This window comes from Equus quagga, chromosome 9 (assembly GCF_021613505.1).
Source record: "Equus quagga isolate Etosha38 chromosome 9, UCLA_HA_Equagga_1.0, whole genome shotgun sequence".
Lineage (NCBI taxonomy): Eukaryota > Metazoa > Chordata > Mammalia > Perissodactyla > Equidae > Equus > Equus quagga.
Genome location: NC_060275.1, coordinates 25,535,498 through 25,559,811, shown reverse-complemented (window position 1 = coordinate 25,559,811; position 24,314 = coordinate 25,535,498). Strand labels below are relative to the sequence as shown.

General features: G+C 43.3%; 1 protein-coding gene across 2 annotated transcripts in view; it reads right to left on the bottom strand.

The window, feature by feature from the left end:
- The window catches only part of MYO5B (myosin VB), a 344,955-nt gene that overhangs the window by 186,734 nt on the left and 133,907 nt on the right, over window positions 1-24,314 (bottom strand). For both annotated transcript variants that reach the window (XM_046671362.1, XM_046671363.1), the window contains exons 2-4: window positions 18,986-19,096; window positions 6,424-6,595; window positions 2,690-2,834 (exon numbers count right to left, since the gene is read on the bottom strand). In XM_046671362.1, the coding sequence (XP_046527318.1) occupies window positions 2,690-2,834; window positions 6,424-6,595; window positions 18,986-19,096 (428 nt within the window). The remainder of the gene's footprint in view (window positions 1-2,689; window positions 2,835-6,423; window positions 6,596-18,985; window positions 19,097-24,314) is intronic.

The window sequence follows — 24,314 nt, the reverse complement described above, 5'->3', positions numbered from 1 at the left end:
AATCCAGTCCTCAGTGAATCAAGAGAAAGAATTGCTGAGTCCAAGACCCAATTGAGTCATAGCCTCCAAATACTGGAAGTCATTAACTTTAGTTTCTTACCCCTTTATTTTGCCCAGTTGTTAGACGCTCAGACTCAAAGCACACTGTGCCAGGCCATGGCTACTTGAATTACATAACAATTATTTCAACTGCTGATGAGTCAGGAAGAACACAACACATAGTCGGCAAGTATTGTCAGACAAATGTGTTCTAGCGCTCAAAGTTGACAGAGAAGGCCCATACTGGAAACACAGCAAAAATCTTCCCTGCATCTGACCAGCGGGTCTCCTCTTTCCCTGCACAACAAAGATTCTGCTGGGGTTTCTAATGCATCTCTCAGATCAATAACAGAAATCCTGAGCTGCTGACAACAGAACATTCAAAAATAGCTCTCTCCTGTAGCCACATGTGCTGGTCTTATATTTCTAATGCACGTTCATGAGCAAAAACTACACAAGAATTTCAGCAAAATTAATTGGCTACACCCTGAAGACTCAGTGGGTAAAGTGAGTATAAACCTTAAAATCTTAAAGAAAACTCTTAAGGAAGCAATTCCTGGTCCAACTTTAACATCCACACCCTTTAATCATCAAATGTGTTACCTAGGCAAGATGGTATTACCACCACCCTGGATGCCCTCTAATGAATGGGAATGAGGACTCAAACAAGTGAAATAATCCAAGTGTAGAAAAATCAAAAGCCCAGCTTCAGGCATGGAAGGGAAAAATGAAGGCATCTAGTCAAGAGGATCTACGGTGTGGATCAAGCTGGAGGACAGAAGATTCTCAAAGCTATAGAGGGGCCTCAAGAAGTCTTTGATAAAGAGCAGTAATTTCTGATACATCTAAGTGCAACTGGCTAAGAGAGGAGAATGAGATGTAAAATAATCAAATATCAATGATATCCAGAAAAAAACAAGCCTTAGAGAGTTACTAGAACTTCGAGCCTGGCAGAAAGTCATCAGAACTAAGCCTCGCTCAGTCTCTGTTTTAGAACCATAAAGAAACCATCCTCCAAAGGAGGGAAGGATAGTCATCTTCACATGAAGCAAATGAAAACTCAGCTTAAGTGATTCTCTCAAGGCGTGAAAGCCTGTCCAGACCTCAGATCTCCCTCCACTGTGCCACACACTTGACCTCCAACAGTAACACGTGAAGGGGCTGTGTGCTGTAACACACTAAAACTCATTCTTTTCTCCCCATGATCTGCCCTTGAACCATACTCAGAAGGTTGCATCAATAAGTTACCAAGCTAAGTGACTCCTTGTCAAGCCCTGAAGCCGATTAATATAGTAGGTGGTCTTTCTCAGGGCATTACAGGGGCCAAAGGTTGCAAACATTTTAGCTCCACAGTCTCTTACCACATTTTGGAGAAAGAAAATGGTTACAGACTATTTATTAAATTGCTCAGTTCTTCAATCACTGCTTACTTTGAATATGGTCACTGTATATCTCTAAGGAAGCCAACTTTTTATGTACTGATCTCCACGTCCAGCAATAAAACATTACAAATCAGTAAGGAAGCCTACAAAACAGCCTTCCCTCACGGAAACTTCCATTGGGCTGAAAATATACTCCGAGACTCGCTGAAGCATAGACCACCTTAAATGGAATTCTCCTCTCACTAAAGTAGCCTAATCAGCCCCCTCCCCTAAAAAGACTTTCCTATGTTTGCAGCTAGCTCCATAAGACGTTCTCTAGAGGTGGCAAGAAAGATTTTGCTAAAAGGATCCAGCATTTAACGTTAACAGGAATATGCATTTCCACCAAAACTTTGGTAAAACTGTCTTTCCCTACATTATGCCTGAACAGCTCAAGGCCATTACTGTGATGATTAATTTTACATGTACCTTGGCTAGACCACAGTATCCAGATATTTGGTCAAACACTAGTCAAGATATTGCTGGTGAAGTTATTTTTTAGATGAGATTAATGTTAAATTAGTCAACTTTAAGTAAAACAGATTGCCTTCCATAACGTGAGTGGGCCTCAACCAATCAGTTGAAGGCTCTATGAGGAAAAAAATTGATCTCTCCCAAAGAAGAGAGAATTAGGACAGCAGACTGCCTTCAGACGCCAAATCAGACCTGTACCTATCTTTCCGAGCTAGAAAAAGAACTAAAGTGAGATGATCTACTTAAGTGTCTAAACAGAACTCCAACTTCCAGGCTAAAAGTCCAAAACCACTATGTATGACTGCTAATCTGAAATTTCTATTTCTGCCCCAAATGCTGGGCCTCACAAGAAGCTGTCAAGGAATCCTGGTTCCTTCGAAAAGAAGCCTTCAGTGAGATCTCTAAAATGAATGCTGGTGCTATAAAACGGATTCATTACACCAGGAGGGGAGGAAAGAAAGCCAAAAGGAAGTCAAGGAGAGATGAAATGCTAGGCACTTACTTCATTGCTCGAAAGATGAATCAAGTCTAAGGAGCCACTGCTCTCTAGGCCCAGGTTCAGGTTCACAAGAACAAGAAGACGACATGAGGAAATGTGCTAAGAAATAGAACCCGGGCTGGTTTTGTTTCCAAGACATTTCCTCAACCGATGAATCACCACTCCACCACTGAGCAAAAGCAGCAAAAAAAGGCAGAAATTCCCCTTTCTGCTCCTTGGCTAGCCAGGAGGACCTCTGGGCTGCGGTTACTCTTACCTGGCCATCTGCTTGTAGGCTTCCTCTGCCACAGCAAAGATGTGGGGGTCCATATCCCCCATGTTTTGGCCGCTGTAGGCATAGATGACATCTTGTCCATAGATTGGCAACTGTTCGTAAGGATTAATGGCAACAAGCACGATACCTGCAAACAGACGATGCAGTCAGATTCTGATAGCACGATGGCCACCTGGCATCAGTTTTTAAAGGCCCCTGTTCATTTACATCAAAACTAAAGAATGAGAGAGTAACATGAGTCGTAATGAATCACTCAACTAAATCAAGACATACCTGTGTGCTTACCAGGCACTGTGCTTTGCTCCAGTGGAGGAAAAAAATGACAGGCCAGGCCTCCAAATACCCCAGAGCATGGAATAAGCACATACACACACACACACACACTCAAAACCCGAATTCACAAAATAGGCACGCGCAAAGTGGTGCAGGATCAGAGAGAAAGGGATGTGTAACTCTACCAATGGGTGTTAGAGGCTTAAAAACTTAAGTAAAATCTAGGAAAGGGGCAATTAATGTTTCATTGGTGTATGGGTTATCTTAACTAAAATACAAAGAAATTGGAGAGAAGGAATATGATTTACACATTTTAAGGTCAAATCTTGCTCCGCCAATTATTAACTGTGTGACTTTGGCAAATTACTTAACCTCTGAGTGCCTCAGTTTCCTGGACTGTAAAATGGGTATAATAACTGCCTTTACCTGTTTATCCTGAGGATAAAATGATTAAGAGAGAGAGAGAACATTTAGACCAGCACCTTGCATAGTAAGCACTGAGCGTTAGCTATTTATTATTATCTCACATCATATTATATCATGAGTTATCCTTCATTTCATTATTTTTTTTTTTCATCTTGTGTCCCCAAAAGGATACATCGCAAGGATGGACTCAACAAATAGATGTTGAATGAAGAGTCAGAAAATCCTCTAACCTTTCAGATCTTTTATGAGGGCAAGGTAAACTGATATTTGAAAATGTGAAAGGAGAACAAAATACAAATTCAATCTTCAAGACAAGATAGAAATCCATACCTTTTTCTTTCACACAAGAGCACATTCTGGATCTCAAGACAACCACTGATGGGGTAAAAAATATGTGAGCTTTTCTAGTTACTTGGGGAAGAGGAGGCAGGAATGGAAAGGGTCATCGCCAAGATGGGCGATCTCCTACATTGTGTTCCCTTCTGGTGTTTGAAAAGCGACGCAGTCAAGAGAATGAGAAGACAAACCACCGACTAGGAGAAATAGTTGCAAAAAACATATCTGATAAAGGACTATTTTCCAAGATATACAAAGAACTCTTAAAACTCAACAATAAGGAAATGAACCAATGAAGACCTAAAGAGACACCTCACCAAAGACAGACAGATGGCAAATGAGCACCTGAAAAGATGCTCCATGTCATCTATCATTAGGGAAATGCAAATTAACACACCAATGAGATACCGCTACACATCTAACAGAATGGCCGAAATCCAGAATACCAACACCACCAAATGCTGACAAGGATATGGAGCAACGAAAGCTCTCGTTCATGGCTAGTGGCAATGAAAAATGGTAAAGCCACTTTGGCAGTTTCTTACAAAACTAAACATACTCTTACCATATGACCCAGCATTCATATTCCTTGGTATTTACACAAAGTTGCTGAAAACATCCACACAAAAACCTATACATGGATGTTTATAGCAGCTTTATTCACAATTGCCAAAACTTAGAAGCAACTAAGATGTCCTTCAATAGGTGAACGGATAAATAAACTGATAAATTCAGACAATAGAATATTGGTGTTATAAAGAAATTATTTATCAAGATTTGAAAAGACATGGAGGAACCTTAAATGCACATCACTAAGTGGAATAAGCCAATCTGAAAGGGCTATATACTGTGATTCCAACCATATGACATTCTATAAAAGGCAAAATTATGGAGACAGTATGAAAGATCAGTGGTTGCCAGAGGTTAGCAGGGAGAGAGAGATGCATAAGCAGAGCACGGATGACTCTCAGGGCAGTGAAACTATTGTTATGATACCATAAGGGTGGATACATGTCATTAGACATTTGTGCAAACCCACAAAATGTACACCTCCAAGCATGAACCTTAATGTAAATGATGGACTTTCAGTGATAATGATGTGTCATTCTGGGCTCATCAATCATAACAAATGTACCATTCTTGAGCAGAATGTTGATAGTGGGGGAGGCTGCACATATGTCGGGGCAGGGAGTACATGGGACATCTCTGTACCCTCCACTCAATTTTGCTGTGAATCTAAAATTGCTTTAAAAAGCAAAGTCTATTTAAGAGGGAGAAAAATACCAAAGAGAGAGACAGATAGGAAAACTGAAATGTAATAAACTAAATTATTTCAAGTAAAGGGCGAAAGGAGGAAAAAGACTCCCACCAAGTCCTCTTCAGACAGAAGTCAGCCTGAAAAGACAACCTGGCCCAACCAATCGGGCCCAGAACTCTGACAAACTCCACTTAATAAAGCTAATGTCTTGCAACACTCTCTTAAAAATAGCCTCACATGTTCTACTGGTTATGAGAGAGTTGCATAAAACCCTAATATTCATGTAGCATTCAGTGAAAATTTTGATATCATACTCTGAGGTCACACATTTTCCTAAAACGTCTCAGCCCTCTCCAGAGCAGAAACGAGCTCTTCTTGATGACACAGAATTCTGTGCTCCATCACTCACTCTGAACAGCTGAAGCTGAAGCCACGGTGCATTGGGATAAATACGTACCAACACCAGGACCTCTATTAGAAGGGATGCCTTTAAAAAGTGAAGCTGATGGTCATTCATCTCTTCCTCCTAAAGAGGAAGTTTTTCTTCATCTTGTTGGAAAAATAAAAAACTTACTGAAGGCTTTGGTAATTGATAGTTTCTTTTAAATAAAACAGGGTGAAGGCGCTTGTGGGAAACTAACTCTGAAGCACTGACGTCAACATGCTGTTCACAGCTCCTGGAATCCAGCAGGAAAGCTCACGCTAAATTAGCAGCCAAATGATCGACTGCAGACCAAAGGGAATATCATGTGAGAAGAATCCCGATCCCGAGGCCTCACTTGTGATCCCGGACAAGACCAGGGCTCGGGCGCACACCGGACAACCCCCACAAAGGAACCCTCACCCTGACTCCTCCCTCAACCAGATTCTAAAATGGTTTGCCCCTCAAACAGTGAATAGCGTTCTTGTTTTCACCATACCGTTAATAATACTCTAAAAACAGAAACCAAAATTTGGAATCTGCTCATGAATTCGACAAATAATCATCACGCACCATGTTTGTACTGGGCAAGTGAGAGGGTCAGAGAGAACGGCAGCACCTTCCCAAGCAGAAAACAAAACCAAGCCAAGCAGACCTTGACAGGAGTGGTGCTAGGTGGTGAGAGCAGACACCAGAGCTAGGGCCCGGGATGTAGTTACTGCTCTCCCATCTACTCCAGGACTGTGCCTAAGCCAGTCAGGCTGCACGGTGCGGCCCACTTCCTCCCTGGTTGAGCTGTGATTAACACCCATCACCCAGAGATGTGGGGCAGCCTCAGTAAGTCAAAGTCACCGACTGCAAACCTTTCCAGGGTCTCAGATGAGAGGTACTTACAAATGAGAGTGAAAGTAGGATTCTTAACCGTTGGAGGTTAACCCATCAAGTCTGAACATTGTAAGCACTTTCAAACACATGTAGCCAATAGATGCCCCCCACACTTACCACAGTAAGTGTAGATGTGGTTCGACTCCAGGAAACGGACCTTTAAATTATGCAAAACTGCGGGCTCATGTAGATAGCTAAGGGCAGTCAGGTCATTTTCTCCCACCAAGATATCCGGATTCCGCAAGAAGGGCAGCTGGTTGCCTTGGACATCAATGGGGTACTGCACAATCTAAAGAAATACAAGTAACAGACACAAAAAGGCAGAGTTAGGAGGCATTTAGCCTGTATTCAATGCCCTGTCTTGTTGGCTGGGATCGCTATCCTAACACAATCATAAGTGACAAAGATAAATAACACATTTTAAAGAAAGGCAAACTGAATACAATACCTGTGCTATGTAAGAGACCAGCCCAGGTGGAAAATCTGCTGATAACATAATCTCAGTATATCAGGGTGAAAGACTGAATGACCCGAGAAATTCAGGAAGCACAAACAGATTTAATAAAGTGTTCCACTGCTTCTCAATCAAAACAATACTTACTAGTCTTTAACTTCAGCAGCAATACGGGTACTGTTCTTTCCCCCATCTAAGAAACCTTCCTTGGTTGACCCCATTCGATGCTGGTGTTTTTTTACTCTCCACCAACCAACACACTCACTTTTTATTTGGATGGTCTTGCAACTAATGAGCTACCCTCTATAAGTGCTCTCAAGTTGTACATGTATTTTTTCACAACCTAAATGCAAGCTACTCAAGGCAATAATTTTACTTTGACCTAAAGTCCAATAAGAGCTTGAGAGAGATATATATGTATGTGTACATATGTGTGTATATATATGTATGTATGTATACGTATGTGTGTGTATATATGTATGTATGTGTATATATATATATAAGACATATTTATGTAATTAGGGGTATGATTATATATCATAAGGTCAAACCTCAAACACAAGGTGTTATCCTTACATGCTTAGCATAGCACTTGGACTATACAAGCACTCAAAAATGTTTATTGAGGGGCTGGCCTGGTGGTGCGGCAGTTAAGTTCACGCACTCCACTTCAGCGGCCCAGGGTTCGGCAGTTCAGATCCCGGGTGCAGACCTACGTAGTGCTTGTCAATCCATGCTGTGGCAGGCATCCTACATATAAAGTAGAGGAAGATAGGCACAGATGTTAGCTCACGGCCAATCTTCCTCAGCAAAAAAGAGGAGGATTGGCTGCTGATCGATGTTAGCTCAGGGCTAATCTTCCTCCAAAAAAAGTTCATTGACAGGATACATTTATAACTGACTATATGTATATACACATATATACATATACATATAATTTATAAAAAGATGGTAGTGGTGTTTTTTTTTTTTAACATTTAAACAGGAGGAACTTGGCTGCTGCTTACCATGTTTTATCTGAGTGTTAAGTTTCTTATGGCATTCTTAAGACTCATCTGAGAGCTTGTAAAAACACAGTTTCCCAAATACAATTTATATTTCAGGAGCTCTGGGGTGGAGCCCAGGAATCTGAATGTTTAAAACCATCCCCAAGTAGTTCTGATACAGGGGGCCTATGGATCATAGTTTAAGAATTATTAATCTATACGAGCATTTCAGGAAATTCTATGGACATAGCCTCAATTTTCCAGGATAACAGTCAATTTTTAAGAGAATGTAAATATCAGTGCCCTCTCCTGTCCCACTTTTAGAGGCTCTTGTACTACCATATCTTAAGGTATATTATTAAAGCCAGCAATTAAAGTACTATGGTAATAGCAGTAAATTAGGCAGATAAATGAAACGTAACAGCAGCTCCAGAAATAAATGCAAGCAAATATGGAAAACTTGTTCATGATAATGTTAAAATTACAAATAAATAGGTAAAAGGAATTTTTCAAATAACAGTGGTAGATATGCTAGCAACATTCATGAAAAGTGTTCTACTCTTATTTTCTTACACCAAAATAAATTTTAGATAGAACAAACACGAGAATTGAAACCAGAAAGGAAAAACGAAACCATTAAGAAAATGTGGGCAAATATTTGTAAAAGTTTTGGAAGGAAGTACTTTTAAAGGATGATGCAAAAGCCAGAGCAATGTAGGAATGTGTTCATTAATTTGACTGTAATATAGAATTTTAAAACCATCATAACACACAGGATATGAAGAGTAAAATGGGAAAAGGAGACAGTGATTCTGCATTATATAACAGAACGAATCATCTTAATAGCCAAAGAATTAAGAAATCAAAAAGAAAACCAATGTCCCAATAGAAAATTGTGCACAGAAAATAAGCCACAAAATAAGAACTACAAATGAACATATGAAAAACTATTCAACTTGACCATTAACCAAAGAGATGCAAATAAAAGATTATTAGCATTAATATCATCCATCAGAAAAGCAAAGGTATAAAAACTGAGAAGACCCTAACTAGGGAGGGGTGTGGGCACACAGGTGCACCGCCTACGGGTTCAGATCGATTTCCCCTTTCTGGAGGGCAGCTGGCAACACCCAGTCAGAATTCTTCATGAACATACTCTTCCTTAGCCTCAGGAGATAATGTTAGAAATGAACAAAGATATCAACTCACCGAAGCTAAAAATATGAAAGTAAAACATGACGTAGACCTGTATTTACGATCAGGCAGCTACCCACAGCATTCTGCTGCATGTAAGAAAAGGCATGTTACGGAACAAAATCTATAACAGGACTCCATTTATTTAAAACTGTATATTCAAGTCTGTCTGGAATAACAGCCCCACAAAATATCAACGGTTATCTGTTAGTCAGATTTTCTTCTTTGTATAGTTTCCGGTTGTTGGTTTTTCTTTTTTTATATCAATCAGGGCTCTTTTCTTTCTGTGGAAAGCTCTTTTTATATCAACTTTCTTCCACACAGGAGACCAGTAAACAACCAATTATCATGAAGAAGACACAGACAAAATTTCCAAAAGGTGGGGAAACAAGGGGAAATGGAGTGTTGAGAGTTGATTTTAATCCACTAAATTCTACAGTTGATGGCCCCCTTCATCTCCAGAGGAGTTAGTGGTGTTAGCGGGACTCTAGCCAGATCTTCCTCCTGAGTCTTTCGGAAACCTTCCCAAGGGAGAAGCCCTCCCCACCAGGTCATCTCAGACGTGGATCTCCACCCGACCTCGGTAAGCAGCACGGCGCACAGCCAATTGTGGAAACACAGAGCTCACCTAGCCAAGCCCTCATTTTTCAGATTAGCAAACTGGGACCTGAGCCCAGTGTCATTAAACCCTGAGGCAGAAATGCAGGCATTCCATCTATTTTCAAATGAATCTCCCCCTCAAAAGACTCTCCTCCAAGCAGGAGGAGGGAAACGCATATGCAATTTTGTGAAAACACGGTCCACAAATAAGCCAGTGGCAGTGGTTACAGTTAAATTGATAAAGAATAAAAATGCCCAGAGCAGCAGAAAAGAGGTAGGAGCTGCGAGCTCAGCATTCAAAGCTATAGATTTCCTAGTGTGTGTACACCCAGAGGGAACGAGGGAAGGCAAGACTTAAGAACAGATTTTCCTTCTTTAACAGGAATTTGATTCTAACACTGCTGCTAGTGTCGAACACTTACAGCAAACATGGCTTTATTTGAAATCTAAGTGTTTATGATGTGATCAGGGACCATGAACTTTCTGGCACAAAAGACTTCCCTACATAACAACTGGGCCTTTGGAGGTGAACAAGAGGCTGAAAGTTAACACCCGTCACAAAAGTAATGCTCAGTTATCCTCCTGGAATAGACCTCAGCTTCCCCTTGAGACCAGGAACAGATGAGGGTCTCCAATTGGTCCGGACCGAACATACGGGACTAGACAACACTTGAGACTATAGAGAGAGGGACAGGCAAAGGGATTGGTCTACACCTGCACACTCCAATAGGGTAGCACATGTGTCTATTTAAATTAAATTCATTAAAGTTAATGCAGGGGACTGGAATTGGCCATACCAAGATATGTCTCTTTGTTATGAGGATTATTTTGGGCTGGTTACTTTTAAAAACTGCAGACAGGAAAGAAACTCTGAAAAGTAGAATTTACTTACCCTTTGTTAAGAGACATTTACATTTGTAAAGGAAATCTCCACGTGTAAAGGCGTCTCCCTCTCTGTACCAGGAAGAAGGGGGTTTCTATCTCTAGAAACTCTCATCAATGTGGAAGGCAAGGACTCAAGTCTGCATAATAACCTGACTCTCGTTTACTGTACTTGTGTGGTAGTCTCCCATAACTGACTCCCCCCACCCCTAACATCCTCCTTTGTCTTTAGCTGAGGGTGGTATTTAAGATGAGAACTTCCGCCATTTTGGTGAGTTGCTCAGTTTGCCTGAGCCTCTCCCATGTATACATGGTATAAAGCTTTGTTTAATTTTCTACTGTTATTCTGTCTCATGTGAATTTGATTTGTTTTCCGGCCAGAAGGACCCAGAGCAGGTAGAGGAAATGTCTTCCTCCCCTACCTTAAGCACAATTAAAACTTCAGTTTCCCAGTCACACTAGCCACATTTTAAGGGCCCAAGAGCCACATGTGGCCAGTGACTGCCATACTGGACAATACAGATAGTGAACGTTCCACTGTAGCACAGTGTTCTAGTGGAGAACATTGGTCTAGAATGCTCTAAATGCTCTGAGTCTATGATTTTGCTCAAAAAATATTAGCTGAATAGAATGTCTGATCTATTCATGAGCTCTCCTATACCTCAATTTGTGTCCATGTACATGGAACTAAAACAAGAGAATATACTAAAAACATCTTTGAATGACAACTCCCAGCACAAAGATTTGGAGCTGGTAACAAGCATATATGGTAGATAAAGAAAGCCAGCTTCTTTCTCCTCCTCATCTACCCACAGAACCAGAAGATCTAGAGAAAAAATAAGCTAGTAAAAGTATGGTTACCAGCTGGCAAGGGGTTGGGGTTGACCCTGAGGAGCTACATGTCATACTCTGGTGGAAATGGCACCCAACTAGGAGTTAAACCCTGTACTCAAGTCCCGGCCATCAACTGAAGCAGTGGCTCTCAACTTTTCTTGTACTTGGAATCCCAAGGGGAGCTTTAAAAAAAGATACTCTGCTGTGTCGCATCCCCAAATTCCGATTTAAGTAGTTTGGCTACTACCTGGACTTGGTGACATACTTTTTTAGAAGCTCCCCAGGGGTTTCTGATGTGCAGCCAAAGTTGAGAACCACTGAACTTGGGCCTTGAAGCCCAACACTTCACTTCCGTAGATGGCAGTGTCCCTAACTGTAAGATGAGAGGACTGGTCCCAACAATCTTCGAGGGCCCTTCCAAATTTATTGGCCTACGTATTTGGCTTAGGTCAGTGGTTGTAGGGATGTTCTTTTTTGTGAAATTAGGAAAGCTGTTCCACAGAGAAAAACAAAGTGAAGGGAACTATATTCCCAGATAATAGGAGACTTCAAGCTCAAACCACTTATACTCACTGTAGTAGCCAGTGTGTGGCTCTAGGTGTATTTTACGTGTTAAAAGGTTGTTTTACATTATGTCCTAAACAAATACAAAAAGCACAAATATTTATTGAATCAATGTTCTGCTGTGTCTTATTCTGTAATAGTTCTGTGTTTAAGTTTTATCTCCATCCTCTCAGTCCCCAAAAAGATCATGCTTCTTAAAAAGAACCTTCTTATTCTTCCCCTCATGACTTAGCACAGGGTTAAGTTCAGAGCAGGCACAGAGAAAAATGCAATACTCTGTGATTCATGTAAACTTCTTGGTTAGGAAGGATCACTCAGGTTATGAGGAAGTAACAAATTAACTCTGAAATCTCAATGGCTTAATACCACAAAGGTTTCTCTCTCACTAACACTCGGTGCCCGCGGCTGGCTGGTATAGAAGCTCCGCTCCACAGCTCACTCCAGCATCAACACACTGCCCCCACAGTCACCAGGCAGAGGAAGAGAAGAGCATGGCCAACTCCCGCTACCTCTTCTAGGCTTCCGCCTGGAAGAGTTTTCATCAATTCCACCTAGAGCTCTCTGGACAAAAGTAATCACAAGGTCCTGCCTAACTGCAAGGAGGCTGAAAACCATGGTGGAGCATTCAGATATCATCTCTGCCACGGGAAGTGTTCCCGCTTTGGGAAGTCGGCAAAGAACTCAGAGGTAGCTGCCCAAGGGGGTTTCAAAAAGAGGGTGGGGTCAGGGGAGTGAGGAGAGAGGGTGCCATAGGGTAGAGCCATGTGTCTCGCCTGGCTTCTAATAGACTTGTAAAGATTCTTGGCCTGGAATTTGTCATATTCTAAATCCTCTATTTGTATATGTATTACATTCATTATAAATTAGACTGAACGCTCCACAAAGGCACAGATGTGCCATTTTCATTGCTGTATAACCAGACCCTGGCACATAATAATTGCTCAATAATAATTGTTCTAAATAAACGAATAACGAATGAATGGTGATACAGGTAATTAAAAGGCCATAAATGAAAACATACAATTAAGAAGTTAGAATTAGAAACAAAATTACAGCAGCATAAAGATACAGAGTCAAGGTTAATCTTTTGATTTCGATTTATTGCAGGGAACACAGCTTACACATTCTGTTGGAATCACAGAGTCCCAGTTTAGTGTTTAACTTGGTGTCTTTCAGCAATCAACAGTCCAGACCACTTCCTCTATGGGCTTAAAACCAGGGCTTCTCAACCTCGGCACTGTTTTCACGTAGGACTGGCAGGGGTGGAGGGTGGAAGAGTCTGCCCTGTGCATTATAGGATATTTAGCCGCATCCCTGGTCTCTACCCACTAGACACCAGCAGCAAACCCTTCCTCCTCCATCATGACAACCAAAAACGTTTCCAGACATTGCCAAATGTCCCCAGCTGAGCAAAATCAATGCTTCACCCATCCCTAAACAGAAGCAGCCAGGCAAAATATCCTAACTGATGGAAAAGATCACTAATACAGCAGGGGAACAGATCGATGACAAAAAGTAGACAGAGATCCATCTGGAGATGGATGGTGGTGATGGTTACACAACAGTGTGACTACTTAATGCCACTGAACTGTATACTTAAAAATGGTGAAGACTACGGGGCCAGCCCGGTGGTGCAGCGGTTAAGTGCGCACATTCCACTTCGGCGGCCCGGGGTTCACCGGTTTGGATCCCAGGTGTGGACATGGCACCACTTGGCAAGCCATTCTGTAGTAGGCGTCCCACATACAAAGCAGAGGAAGATGGGCACAGATGTTAGCTCAGGGCCAGTCTTCCCCAGCAAAAAGAGGAGGATTGGCAGCAGTTAGCTCAGGGCTGATCTTCCTCAAAAAAAAAAAAAAATTTAAATCAATAAAATTAAAAAAAATTCATTAAAAAAATGGCGAAGACGGCAAATTTTATGCGTATTTTACAATAAAAATATTTTTAATTAAAAAACTAAAAATCCACTTTAGACAAGATAACTGATTGCACTGGTGACAATATTGCCAATAGATAGATACTTATATGCAATAATATTTTTTCCTTTTTTTATGGTTTTTTTGTTTTTTTTGAGGAAGATTAGCTGTGAGCTAACATCTGCTGCCAATCCTCCTCGTTTTTGCCGAGGAAGACTGGCCCTGAGCTAACATCTGTGGCCCGACTTCCTCTACTTTATATGTGGGACACCTGCCACAGCATGGCTTGACAAGCAGTGTGTAGGTCTATACCCAGGATCTGAACTGATAAATCCTAGGTTGCCGAAGCAGAGCACGTGAACTCAACCACTACACCACCGGACTGGCCCCTATATGCAATGCTATTTTATAACTTTAAGGAAACATTTTTTGCATATGTACAATATAAACATGATGAATATTGTCTTTTTCATATTATTCTTGCCATCCAATCAACAAAATATAATACTGTCTCAATCTGATTATTGAGCATTTGAGAGCAAAACAAAGAAAAATTAGATTACCCACAAAGCAATATTAAAATAAATAAAAACAGAAATAACCAGTAAAACAAAAAGAAAAAAGTAGTAATCCAACTTACCTTCACTGAGAAGCCTTACTGGTACCAGATGAGTATTACCAGGTACTCTTAGCTCTGGTTTGGCCAGATGTGTACACAGTTGGCCGTAAGCTTCAACTGGGTTTACAAGAGCTCTGCAGGCGTTCTCAAGGTGTATGGGTCTGAGTGCACCAATGTGCAAAGACAACATCCTAGTTCTTCTGTTGCTTCTTTTTTTTTTTTTTTTTTTAAAGATTTTATTTTTTTTTCCTTTTTCTCCCCAAAGCTCCCCCGTACATGGTTGTATATTCTTCGTTGTGGGTCCTTCCAGTTGTGGCATGTGGGACGCTGCCTCAGCATGGCTTGATGAGCAGTGCCATGTCCGCACCCAGGATTCGAACCAATGAAACACTGGGCTGCCTGCAGTGGAGCACGTGAACTTAACCACTCAGCCACGGGGCCAGCCCCTCTTCTGTTGCTTCTTGACATGAAGACTTGTGTTTGCTATCTCCTCGCTAGAAGATCTTGTTATGTCTGGTACCATCCTTAGACCTGAGCAAGCGGAGCCCTTCCCTGGGCCCTGCATCTTAAAGGGCTCCAGCTCCACAAACACAAAATATAAGCTCATTAAAGATCACGTGGCCCTTGGGATCAGAGTTTAATGCTGACACTGAGATCTGCAACCCTCAACATATACTCTTGTGACTAATGCCTTCAGGCCCCAGGGAAACGCTTCTGCTCACCTCCTGCCCCATGTCCTCAAAATACGACAACTGTGTCCAGGTGTCTCAAAGGTTGGTGGGCAGTAATATTGCCAATGTCAGAGACAGACACTGCTTTGGAGTGTGAGGAGGAACTGGGCAGTAAAGACACTTAGGAGACAAATTAGCATGTTAATCCTTCCTTTTAGATAGCAGAAATGCAAAGAAAATTCCTATATAATGAAATACCATTTTCCAGTTGGGCCGAATGTCCCTTTCCTCACTTCTCCAAATGTTCTAAGTGTGGCTCCAGAGATGCTCACAAATTAGTAGTGTTTGCTACTATTGCAACCTGACAGACGAGGAACACCTTGCAGTACTGAACAATGCACATAACTCTTGAATTTGTTTACGTGTAGGTATAGGTTTAACATGCCTAAAGCAAGACGGTGGTTCTTTACATCAGCAACTAGATGGCGACTGAATAGTAGAGTGCAAATATATTTCTAATATATTAAAAGTTTTAATTTTCAAGAACTAGAAGTTCCAGATTTACTTAAATAATTCTCATAAAATATGCTTTTAATATCTAAAATGACGTAGGTCCACATCCATACTCTTGCGCTGGCCCCATAAAAGTTCGAGGGCTTGAAGATGCTGAGACACAGGGAGCACACATTACTCTTTCCAAAGATCACATATTCCCGTCTTCCTCTCACCCAAGAACACTAAGTCAGGCCCTTGCACACAAGGAGTACTCTCCATCAAGGTGGCTGCTGATAGTGCATACAAACTCGGGGTTGGAAAAGAGAATTTAAATACAAAACCATGGAAACGGGGAGAGTTTTCCCTGCCACCAGAGGGCAGGAGTCGAGCAGTTTGTAAGGGAGGTGGGGGCAGGAGAGAGAAGGCTGGCCAGGCAGAGATCCACTCCAGACAAAGAATGAGGAAGCTGCATTTATCACCAAGGTATGCAGACACAGAGATGCTTGATCCAGTTGAAAAACAGGACTGTACTAAGAGTTGGCATACCTAGGTACCTTGCACCCATCACAGCTGTGGGGAGAATGAGAAGACACTATTCTTTCCCCCTAAGAAGTTTCCTATCTTCTCACTGGCTTAAATATAAAACATTTTATCATTGTGCTAAGTGAAACAAGCCAGACACAAAAGGACAAAGATTGAATGATTCCACTTCTATGAGGTACCTAGAGTAATCAAACTCAGAGACAGAGAGTAGAATAGATATTACCAGGGGCTGCAGGGGAAAAGGGAATGGGGAGTTATTGTTCAATGGGTACAGAGTTTCAGTCTTAGAAGATGAACAAGTTCTGGAGACGGATGGTGGCAATGGTTGCACAACAACGTGGAAGTACTTTATGCCTCTGAACTGTGCACTTAAAAATGGCTAACATGGCAAAATTTATATTTTGTATATTTTACAATAAAAATAAGCAAGCAACAGGGAGAAAGAAACATCTTAGAGGAACACGAAGAAGCTTGACCTCCTTGAACAGAGAGCACAGCTTAGCAATAAGGTAGAAGCCAGGGGTTAAGAACACTGTTGTTCTCGAAGAGAATTTATTTCTATCCTTTGTCACTACAGTTAAACCTACACTATTAGACTTCCAAGGGAGGAGCCAGTGGGGGGGGAGGAGAGAGCGAGCGCGCGCGAGAGCGAGCCAGGTGGATTTTCTGGCCAGCTTGGTATAGGATGGTTTCAGCTACAGAGGAGACACCTCAAGCATTCAGAGTCCAGCCATCTAACTTCTGTTCTCCTGCCTCTGGTCCACAGCTCAGCGGAGTCACTCCTAATGATAGCTCGGAGCCCACAGTGGACAGACCACAGCTCACTGGAGACCTGGACATAGTCAGATGTTCAGAGCCAGTTATTTCTCAAGAGGTGCTAATCTCCAGCCTCAGGCATCCCTGCTGATTACATGCTGACCAGCCACGGAGCAGGGGAGGGAGGGAAGAGAGGGGTCCTGGGCAGCGGCCAGGATACATCACGCAGGGCAGAATTCATTTTCAGCTGGGGAGGCAAGCATCTGCTGCTGTTTTAGCAACACAGCCTATCATTCCTCATTACCTCCGCACAACTCTTCAAAAACACCCACCCCCTTAAAAGACCAACTGAAATAAAATCTGTTGGAGAAGAGATGCCATTCAAGTGGGTGAACTTTCATTTTGTTTTGGGCGTGGAGTGGGACGTTATTCAAAAGGTAAACATGATTCCATCTGTTGGGAATTTTCTTACCTCAAAACCAAGACGAGGCTAGCAAAGTCTGCCTGCCAGGAAGGCGGAGGCAAGGCGCACACCTTGGTGTAAACATCTTCTAACAAACTCACTGCCCCAGTTTTACCAAATGATAGGCTCGAGTTGAAGAAAAGAGAAGTTAGTAGGGGAAGATGTTCAATCTTCCTCCTAACCACGGGTTAATCACCAACCACAGCGGGTACTGTGTGAGCAGAGCATAAGACAAGGTCCATTTCTCAAGCAGGTCATTACGATCTAGAAAGACGAGACCAAAATGCTTGAAAGAAGGAAAAACAATCAGACAGTAAATGATCAAAGGCTAGGTGCTGTGGTACAAACTTTCTGCTGTTGCAGTTCAGAGGGAGGGAATAATCTGTCCAGCCCCAGCCTTCCTCGAGGCAATGCCTGCTCTGCAGCCTCCCAATTTAACCTATCCCAAACCCAAGTTATGATTTCTTCCTGCCACTTCATTCACAGCCTGTTTCTCTCCCAGTCTCCCCCACCATAAACCCTGCACGAATGACCTCTGCCTGCATCCTCAGCCTCAAGCCACCTGTCTGTTCCTTCTCCAGTGGCTCTCAGGTGCACTGGCCTCCTTTCCTTCCCTTTGACACACCCAAAGGGGACACACCAAGGCCTCAGGGCTTTGGCACACCCAACTCCTGCCTGGGATGCTCTCTGCTCTCACCCCAGTGCACCCTGAATCTTCCATGGCTGGTTCCTTTCCACAATCCCCTCCTCCCTCAACACATTCCCTCCTTTATCATCCCTCTCGCACCTCGTCCACTTACTTCCCGGCCTACTGCAACTCGTCAAGACACTTTGCCATACTTGTGTGTTCATGTTCATAGCTCCCTCTAGCATCTGAGCTCCCCCAAATGGCAGGGTCACGATTATTCACCCACATACCCCCATGAGCCAGCACAGTGCACAGAGTGAGCATTTAAATATTGGTGAAATGCACAAATCACACATAGGCAGTCATAAAAGGTTTGTGGAAAGGGAAACTAAATCAGACCTTCTAGGAGGAATAGGATTTCAGTTACTACTTTATCTTCCTTTCCAGCAAAATCAACTGAAAGCCAACTAATAATAAACAATTCTCACAGCAGCAGCTGACACATGTTGAACACTTATGTGCCAGGCACTACTCTAAGTACCTGTCACATAGTAACTCATTTTCTTTTCAAAAGCACCCTAGACAAACTATTGCCCCATGTCATAGATGAAGCAACAGGCACAGAAAGATTGATAGCTCGCCCAAGGGCACAAAGCTAACAAGGGTCAAGCTAGGATCCCAACCCAAGCAGGCTGGGTCCAGAGCCAGTGCACCCACCACATGCACTGTCTCTTGTAGTGGCTCCCCGCTCACCTCCCACTGATGCCTCAACCCCATGGAGGGAACCCTCCTGGTTCTCTCCTCTCCATTGAGAAGATTTTTGTCTTAGCCACCGGTGATCTCTCAGCTGCTAACACTGATGGCACTTATTTGTGATGAGACAGCCACTGAGCAGTTTCATGGTTTAGCACTCATCACTCTCAATGGTGATGTCATTATCATCAACAGCAACAAAAAAGATGCCAGGGGCTCAGCAGCTTCTGGAATCTGCAGGAAAAATTCAAGCCCACCGTGTACCACCCAGTCCTGTTCCGCAGCCCCTTGCACTCCCACCCCCCCATGACCTGGACTTACAGTGTCATCTTCCAGCCTGAGCTGGAGGCTCTTGTCTCCCTCTTTGTAGTCCTTGGTCAATTCAGCCGAGCGCCACACTTCATCAGGGTCAGGGATCCAGACCCTTGTGTACTGAAAGGTTAAAACAGAAGAAACTTAGATATAAAATGAAGCTTTCAGGTTTCTCAAGATGTGCTGCTAAATGAGGGCCCTCAGGAGAACTGTTAAAGCCATCTCGGCACATTTTCTTCCTTTCTCATTGCAAGACACAACGTGATTCAGTACCACGATAAAAAATAACTCACAGGCTGGGTAACAGAGGGCACCTTCTAGATTCTAAGAGAATATCACAGATCAGTGAAACCAGAATTCTACCAGCAAGGCTGCCGAGCCTGCATTTGGTTGTATCCACCAGAGTTTTGCGCCATCCTCTCAAAGGGTGGTACCAAAACAGCAGTGTCAGAGGGAGTGTCTAGTGTGCTACAAATGACAAAACGACACACACAAAACTCAACAAGACAGCATCACAAATCTTCAAAGCTTGGGAAGCTCCGCTCAGATATTCTGCATTCAGGGACCAAGTCATTTTCCTGCAGAAGTGAAACAAAGTGCTCAAATTGAGAGCATATTTATGTATCCCTAACTTGTCAGCAACCTCAATTTTTTATTTGAGCATTATTTAAGCCATAAGCATACCCAAAAATCTCACTCAACCTTCCCCAGCAGCTGCCTGGATTTGCAAAGGCATTAAGCTGGCCAAATCTGGGCAGGGAAGAGCACAGCCCTTGGTAAGTGCTGATGCGCTCTCAATGAACTCGGGGATTCTCAGCCCTGACCGCACATCAGAATCACCTGGGAACTCGCATCCCACCTCAGACCAGCGCGGGCAGAATCTGAGGTGACATAAAGGCTCGCAAGGTGAGTATAAGGTACAGCCAGGGAGAACCACAGGTCTGATGCACTAAACAGCAGCATCTGGATCAACTGGCCACCGCTCCTGTCATCACACTCTGGACTGACTGGCCATCACTCCTATCATCGTTACATCTGTCAGACAGCTTCTGAATTTTTGTTTCACAGGTATGCAATTTCCACAGAGCCTATTTGCTTTAGAAGCCATCAGTGTGCATGTACATGTACACACACACACACACACACACGGTTTCCTGGCCACAGAGTATTCTTAGCAAACCTGAAACTAATGGCTCTTTTGACCAAAGGCCAGCCAGAATCTGCGCTTGGATCAACAGAATCCGCTTCATAAATGGGGAAACAGCTCCTGGCCTAGACCTGGCGGCCAGTAAGTTACTTTTCCTCCAGGTGGTCACTGGCCTTTTTTGAGTGGGACTCCAGCCCCTGCGACACTTGTCTCTAATTCACTATTGAGCAGTGAAAGTCCCAAGGCTACAGACTCAGATCACTCATCACTGGGAAAGTAAACAACAGCCAATCTGACATCCCAGCCCGTTTGTTTCTGGCATTTTAAAGAACCATGTTCACAGCACCTTCTCTCTGCCTCTGAGCTGCCTTACAATGAGGTATTTCTGCATCTTTATAGAAAGATACTCCAGAGCTTTACAGGACCTGCGAGCCCTGGAGTAAGGCATTAAGAATGTTCTGAGGTATCTCCAGAGAAAACTTTCTGAGCATTTGCTGAACTTAACTGTCAACACTTCTCCTCCCAGGTGTTCTAACTCACCTCCTCCACTGTCATTTAAGCCCACCACTCATCCAGCTGTGATAACCCATAAGCTCCTGTCCCTAACCTTTAGGTGAGGGACCTTACCCTAACCTTGCTCCTGTCCCCGTCCCTCTCAGTTACGCTCCCAAGAGGAGTGCAGCAGACTCAAGGTATTTTATTCAAAGCAATGTCTCCACCCGGTGGAAACCATGTCAGAAATGGCTCGATAAAAGAATGGGGGACTCCCCACAGGAATGAGGTGGTGACAATGTGTGGATATCACCAAGCTGTGTAACAGACACGCTGGAAGACAAGGAACCCAGACTCAACTCACCCAGGGACCCACATGACCTTCACCCTGCACCCATGTGCCACTCACTGGACAGCTAATTGCACCCAGTAGTGGGGAATCTCTCGGCCTGGCTCTGTCTCTGTTTAATTCTTACTCTGGGAGAGTCCATTTATCTTTCTACTTATATAAGTCTCTTCTCTCTAAATAGACTGAAAGTACCTGGTAGGTAGAAAAATCGTCTTCTATATTTTCCCATACCCACAAAACCCATCACAGCCTCAGGGGCATGGGGGGCCCAACTGATACTTCAGCTCTCTGCTACTCCAAGTGAGGACATCAGCCTCACCATCACCTAGGAGCTTGTTAGAAATGCAGAATCTCAGCCTCCACCTACAGCCACTGAATTGGAATGTGTATACCTAGGACTTGCTGTTCTGTTCCTGCAACGTGATCTCACTCTTCCCTGCTTTGGACACAGGACAGCAAACTACAGCCACAGGCCAAATCTGGTGGCCATCTGCTTTTATACAGCCCAGAAGTTAAGAATGGTCTTTAAATTTTTAAATGGCTGAAAAAAAATCAGAAGAATGATATTCACATGGTAACACATGAACACTACAGGAAAGTCAAATTTTGGTATCCATAAAGTTTTATTGTAACACAACCACATATTCCGTTAACATACTGTCTATGGTGGCTCCTGCACTTCAACAAGCAAGATGTATAGTTGTGACCTAGACCCTATGGACCTAAAATATGTACTACCTGGCCCTTTACAGGAAAGGTTTGCTGCCCTCTACCTTCGTACATGCCGATTCCTCAGCCCAGAATGCCCTTCCCTCCCCTGTTCATGTAAACAGGGTCCAAGTTCCACCACTGTCTCTTCATTAAACCCTTCCTTCCCCGGCCCCTACAGAGTTAGCACTTCTCAGCTCTGAGCTGCCACAATCAATTCTTCTATGACTAACTTCACGGTTTTACACTCATTTCTTTCATGTCCATTTTATCTCACCACTTGAAGACCGTTCACATACACTATTGACCATCTTTGTATCCCTGGCATGTAGTAGATGCTCAATTAATGTTCGCTGAGTATGGGAATTAGGAAACAGAGAATGTGTATGTATAAGGCACCTGGTTTTATACTTAAAACACACTGTGATAAGCACCATGCAATCAGGTACAAATATGGAGATCTAGCCCCGATCTCAAGGGACATATAATCTAGCTGGGTAGATAATTCACATAAAAATATACTCTCAGGTGTGATGCGACCATTTCCTAAGGAGAATAATAGCTATTCAGTGGGGTCAGGCAGGACAAGGGAATGGAAGGCAACAATAGTGTCAATAGAGAGGAAGCAAGTGGCCAAACTCTCCTGTAACTGTTTTTTTTTTTGAGGAGGAGGAAGATTGGCCCTGAGCTAACATCTGTGCCAATCTTCCTCCATTTTGTATGTGGGATGTCACCATGGGGTGGCTTGATGAGTGGTGTGTAGGTCCGTGTTCAGGATCTGAACCTGTGAACCCTGGGCCGCTGAAGAGGAGTGCAGGAACTCAACCACTACGCCACCGGGCAGGCCCCTCATGTAACTTTTTAAAGGACAGTGTGTATTATAGATCTTATCAAGCATGTTTTAGACTCAAGTCCAGTAAACATCTGAGCACCTAATATGCACCCATTCTGTGCTAGATGCTGTCATATCTTCCCTTCATTTCCACAATAAAGACCCATGTGGACATGCACTGAGATTGTAGTAGTTCATTGTTAAACCAGGATGAAGTAAAGTCCGCGTTGTGTCGGTGCCGGATGGGTGACAACTGCAGGCAGGCCTCCCCTCAGCATGCTGCCGCCTCCATCCTACTTCATGACTCCTCAGCTTAAGGTGCATACAAATTACTGAGCAGGGCTGTCTACCCAACGTCACACATACCATACTTGATGAGCGATTTATAGGCCTCCCAAGGGCAATTTTAACTATAATCAAATTTTGCCTTACGTGCTGACTTGCAAACAACCCCCCACTGTCCCTTCCCCTGAGACCTAACCACCCAAGGAAGGTGCATTGCCTCCGTAACGCAGGACAAGGCAGGACATGGCAGTGCAAAGTAAACAGCCAAAAGAACAGACATACAAACTCAGAAGAGAGACACGAGTGCCACGGTAGCCAGGAAAGACTTGAGGGAAGAAGACACACGTGACCCGAGCTGTAGAGATGGAAAGGATTTGGAGGGGAGAGGTTGCCTTTCGGGTCACAAAAATGTTTTGTAACTAGATAGAGTTGTACAACACTGTGAATATACCAAACGCCACTGAATTGTTCACTTTGAATAGTTAACTTGATGTTATGTGAATTTCACCTCGATTAAAAAACACACACACACTGGTTGCAGAACATGCAGACAGCATTCTGCACACTCTCCTGGGATGGGTTCTCACTTCTAGTCTCTGGGAAGGCAGTCTATTGTTTTAACAGAAAGCCACCATTTCTATGAGCCAGATGGAAACACGCTAGAACCAAGGTTCTGTGTTGCCTCTTAATTTTTTCTCACCTTCAAGGAATTCCTTCAAATAAGTCTGACCTCTAGCAGCTTCCTGGAAGCAGTAGAATGCAGGAAAGACGAGCTCACTCTCATAACCCAACTAAAGTGCCACTAAGTTTGTCACTACCCTGTTTTAACCATGTTTAATTCCATTATAGCAAGGTAAAGAACAAGTCTCACCTAGTTATCAAAGAAAAGCTCGTGATTTTTGTTTCAGAAAGAGTCCCATGTATTAACTGGAGAAGGCAGATGTGTCTGTGAAATGAAAGGCATTAGCCCGGAGCTAGCCTCCTGCCCCTGGTTCATTGTTTCCATCTCCGCAGTGCCGGCACCAGTGGCACTTCTCCAACACACAGCTGTGGGGAGTGGCTGCCTAGGGCAACAGTGCTCAACCCTGGCTGCACATTAGAACCACCTGGGGAGCTTTTAAGCTTCCCACGCCAGGCAACCCCCTCAGACCAGGAACCAGGCAGTGTTTTTCAAAGCTCCCCAGGTGCCTCCAATGTGTAGGCAAGTTTGAGAACCAGCTCTCTATGCAGTTTGATTTGGTAACTGATTCTCAGGGCAACACAGACCCTCGTGTGCCCAGAGGCCCCTCCCCACCAGCCTGTGGTTGAACATGAAATTCCAGCAGTGGATTCCTTCTCCTGAGCTAAAGCACTATTTCCAGGGAGCCCCTGCTGAAATGTAAATACAACATCGAGAAGAGTACAGCATTTCTCCACTTAGACGAATGACCATAGTACTGCTGTTAAGTGTGTGGGTTCTAGAGCCAGACAGCCTGGGTAAGAATTCCAACCAGCATTGATCAGCTTGGGTAAGTGGATGAGTGGG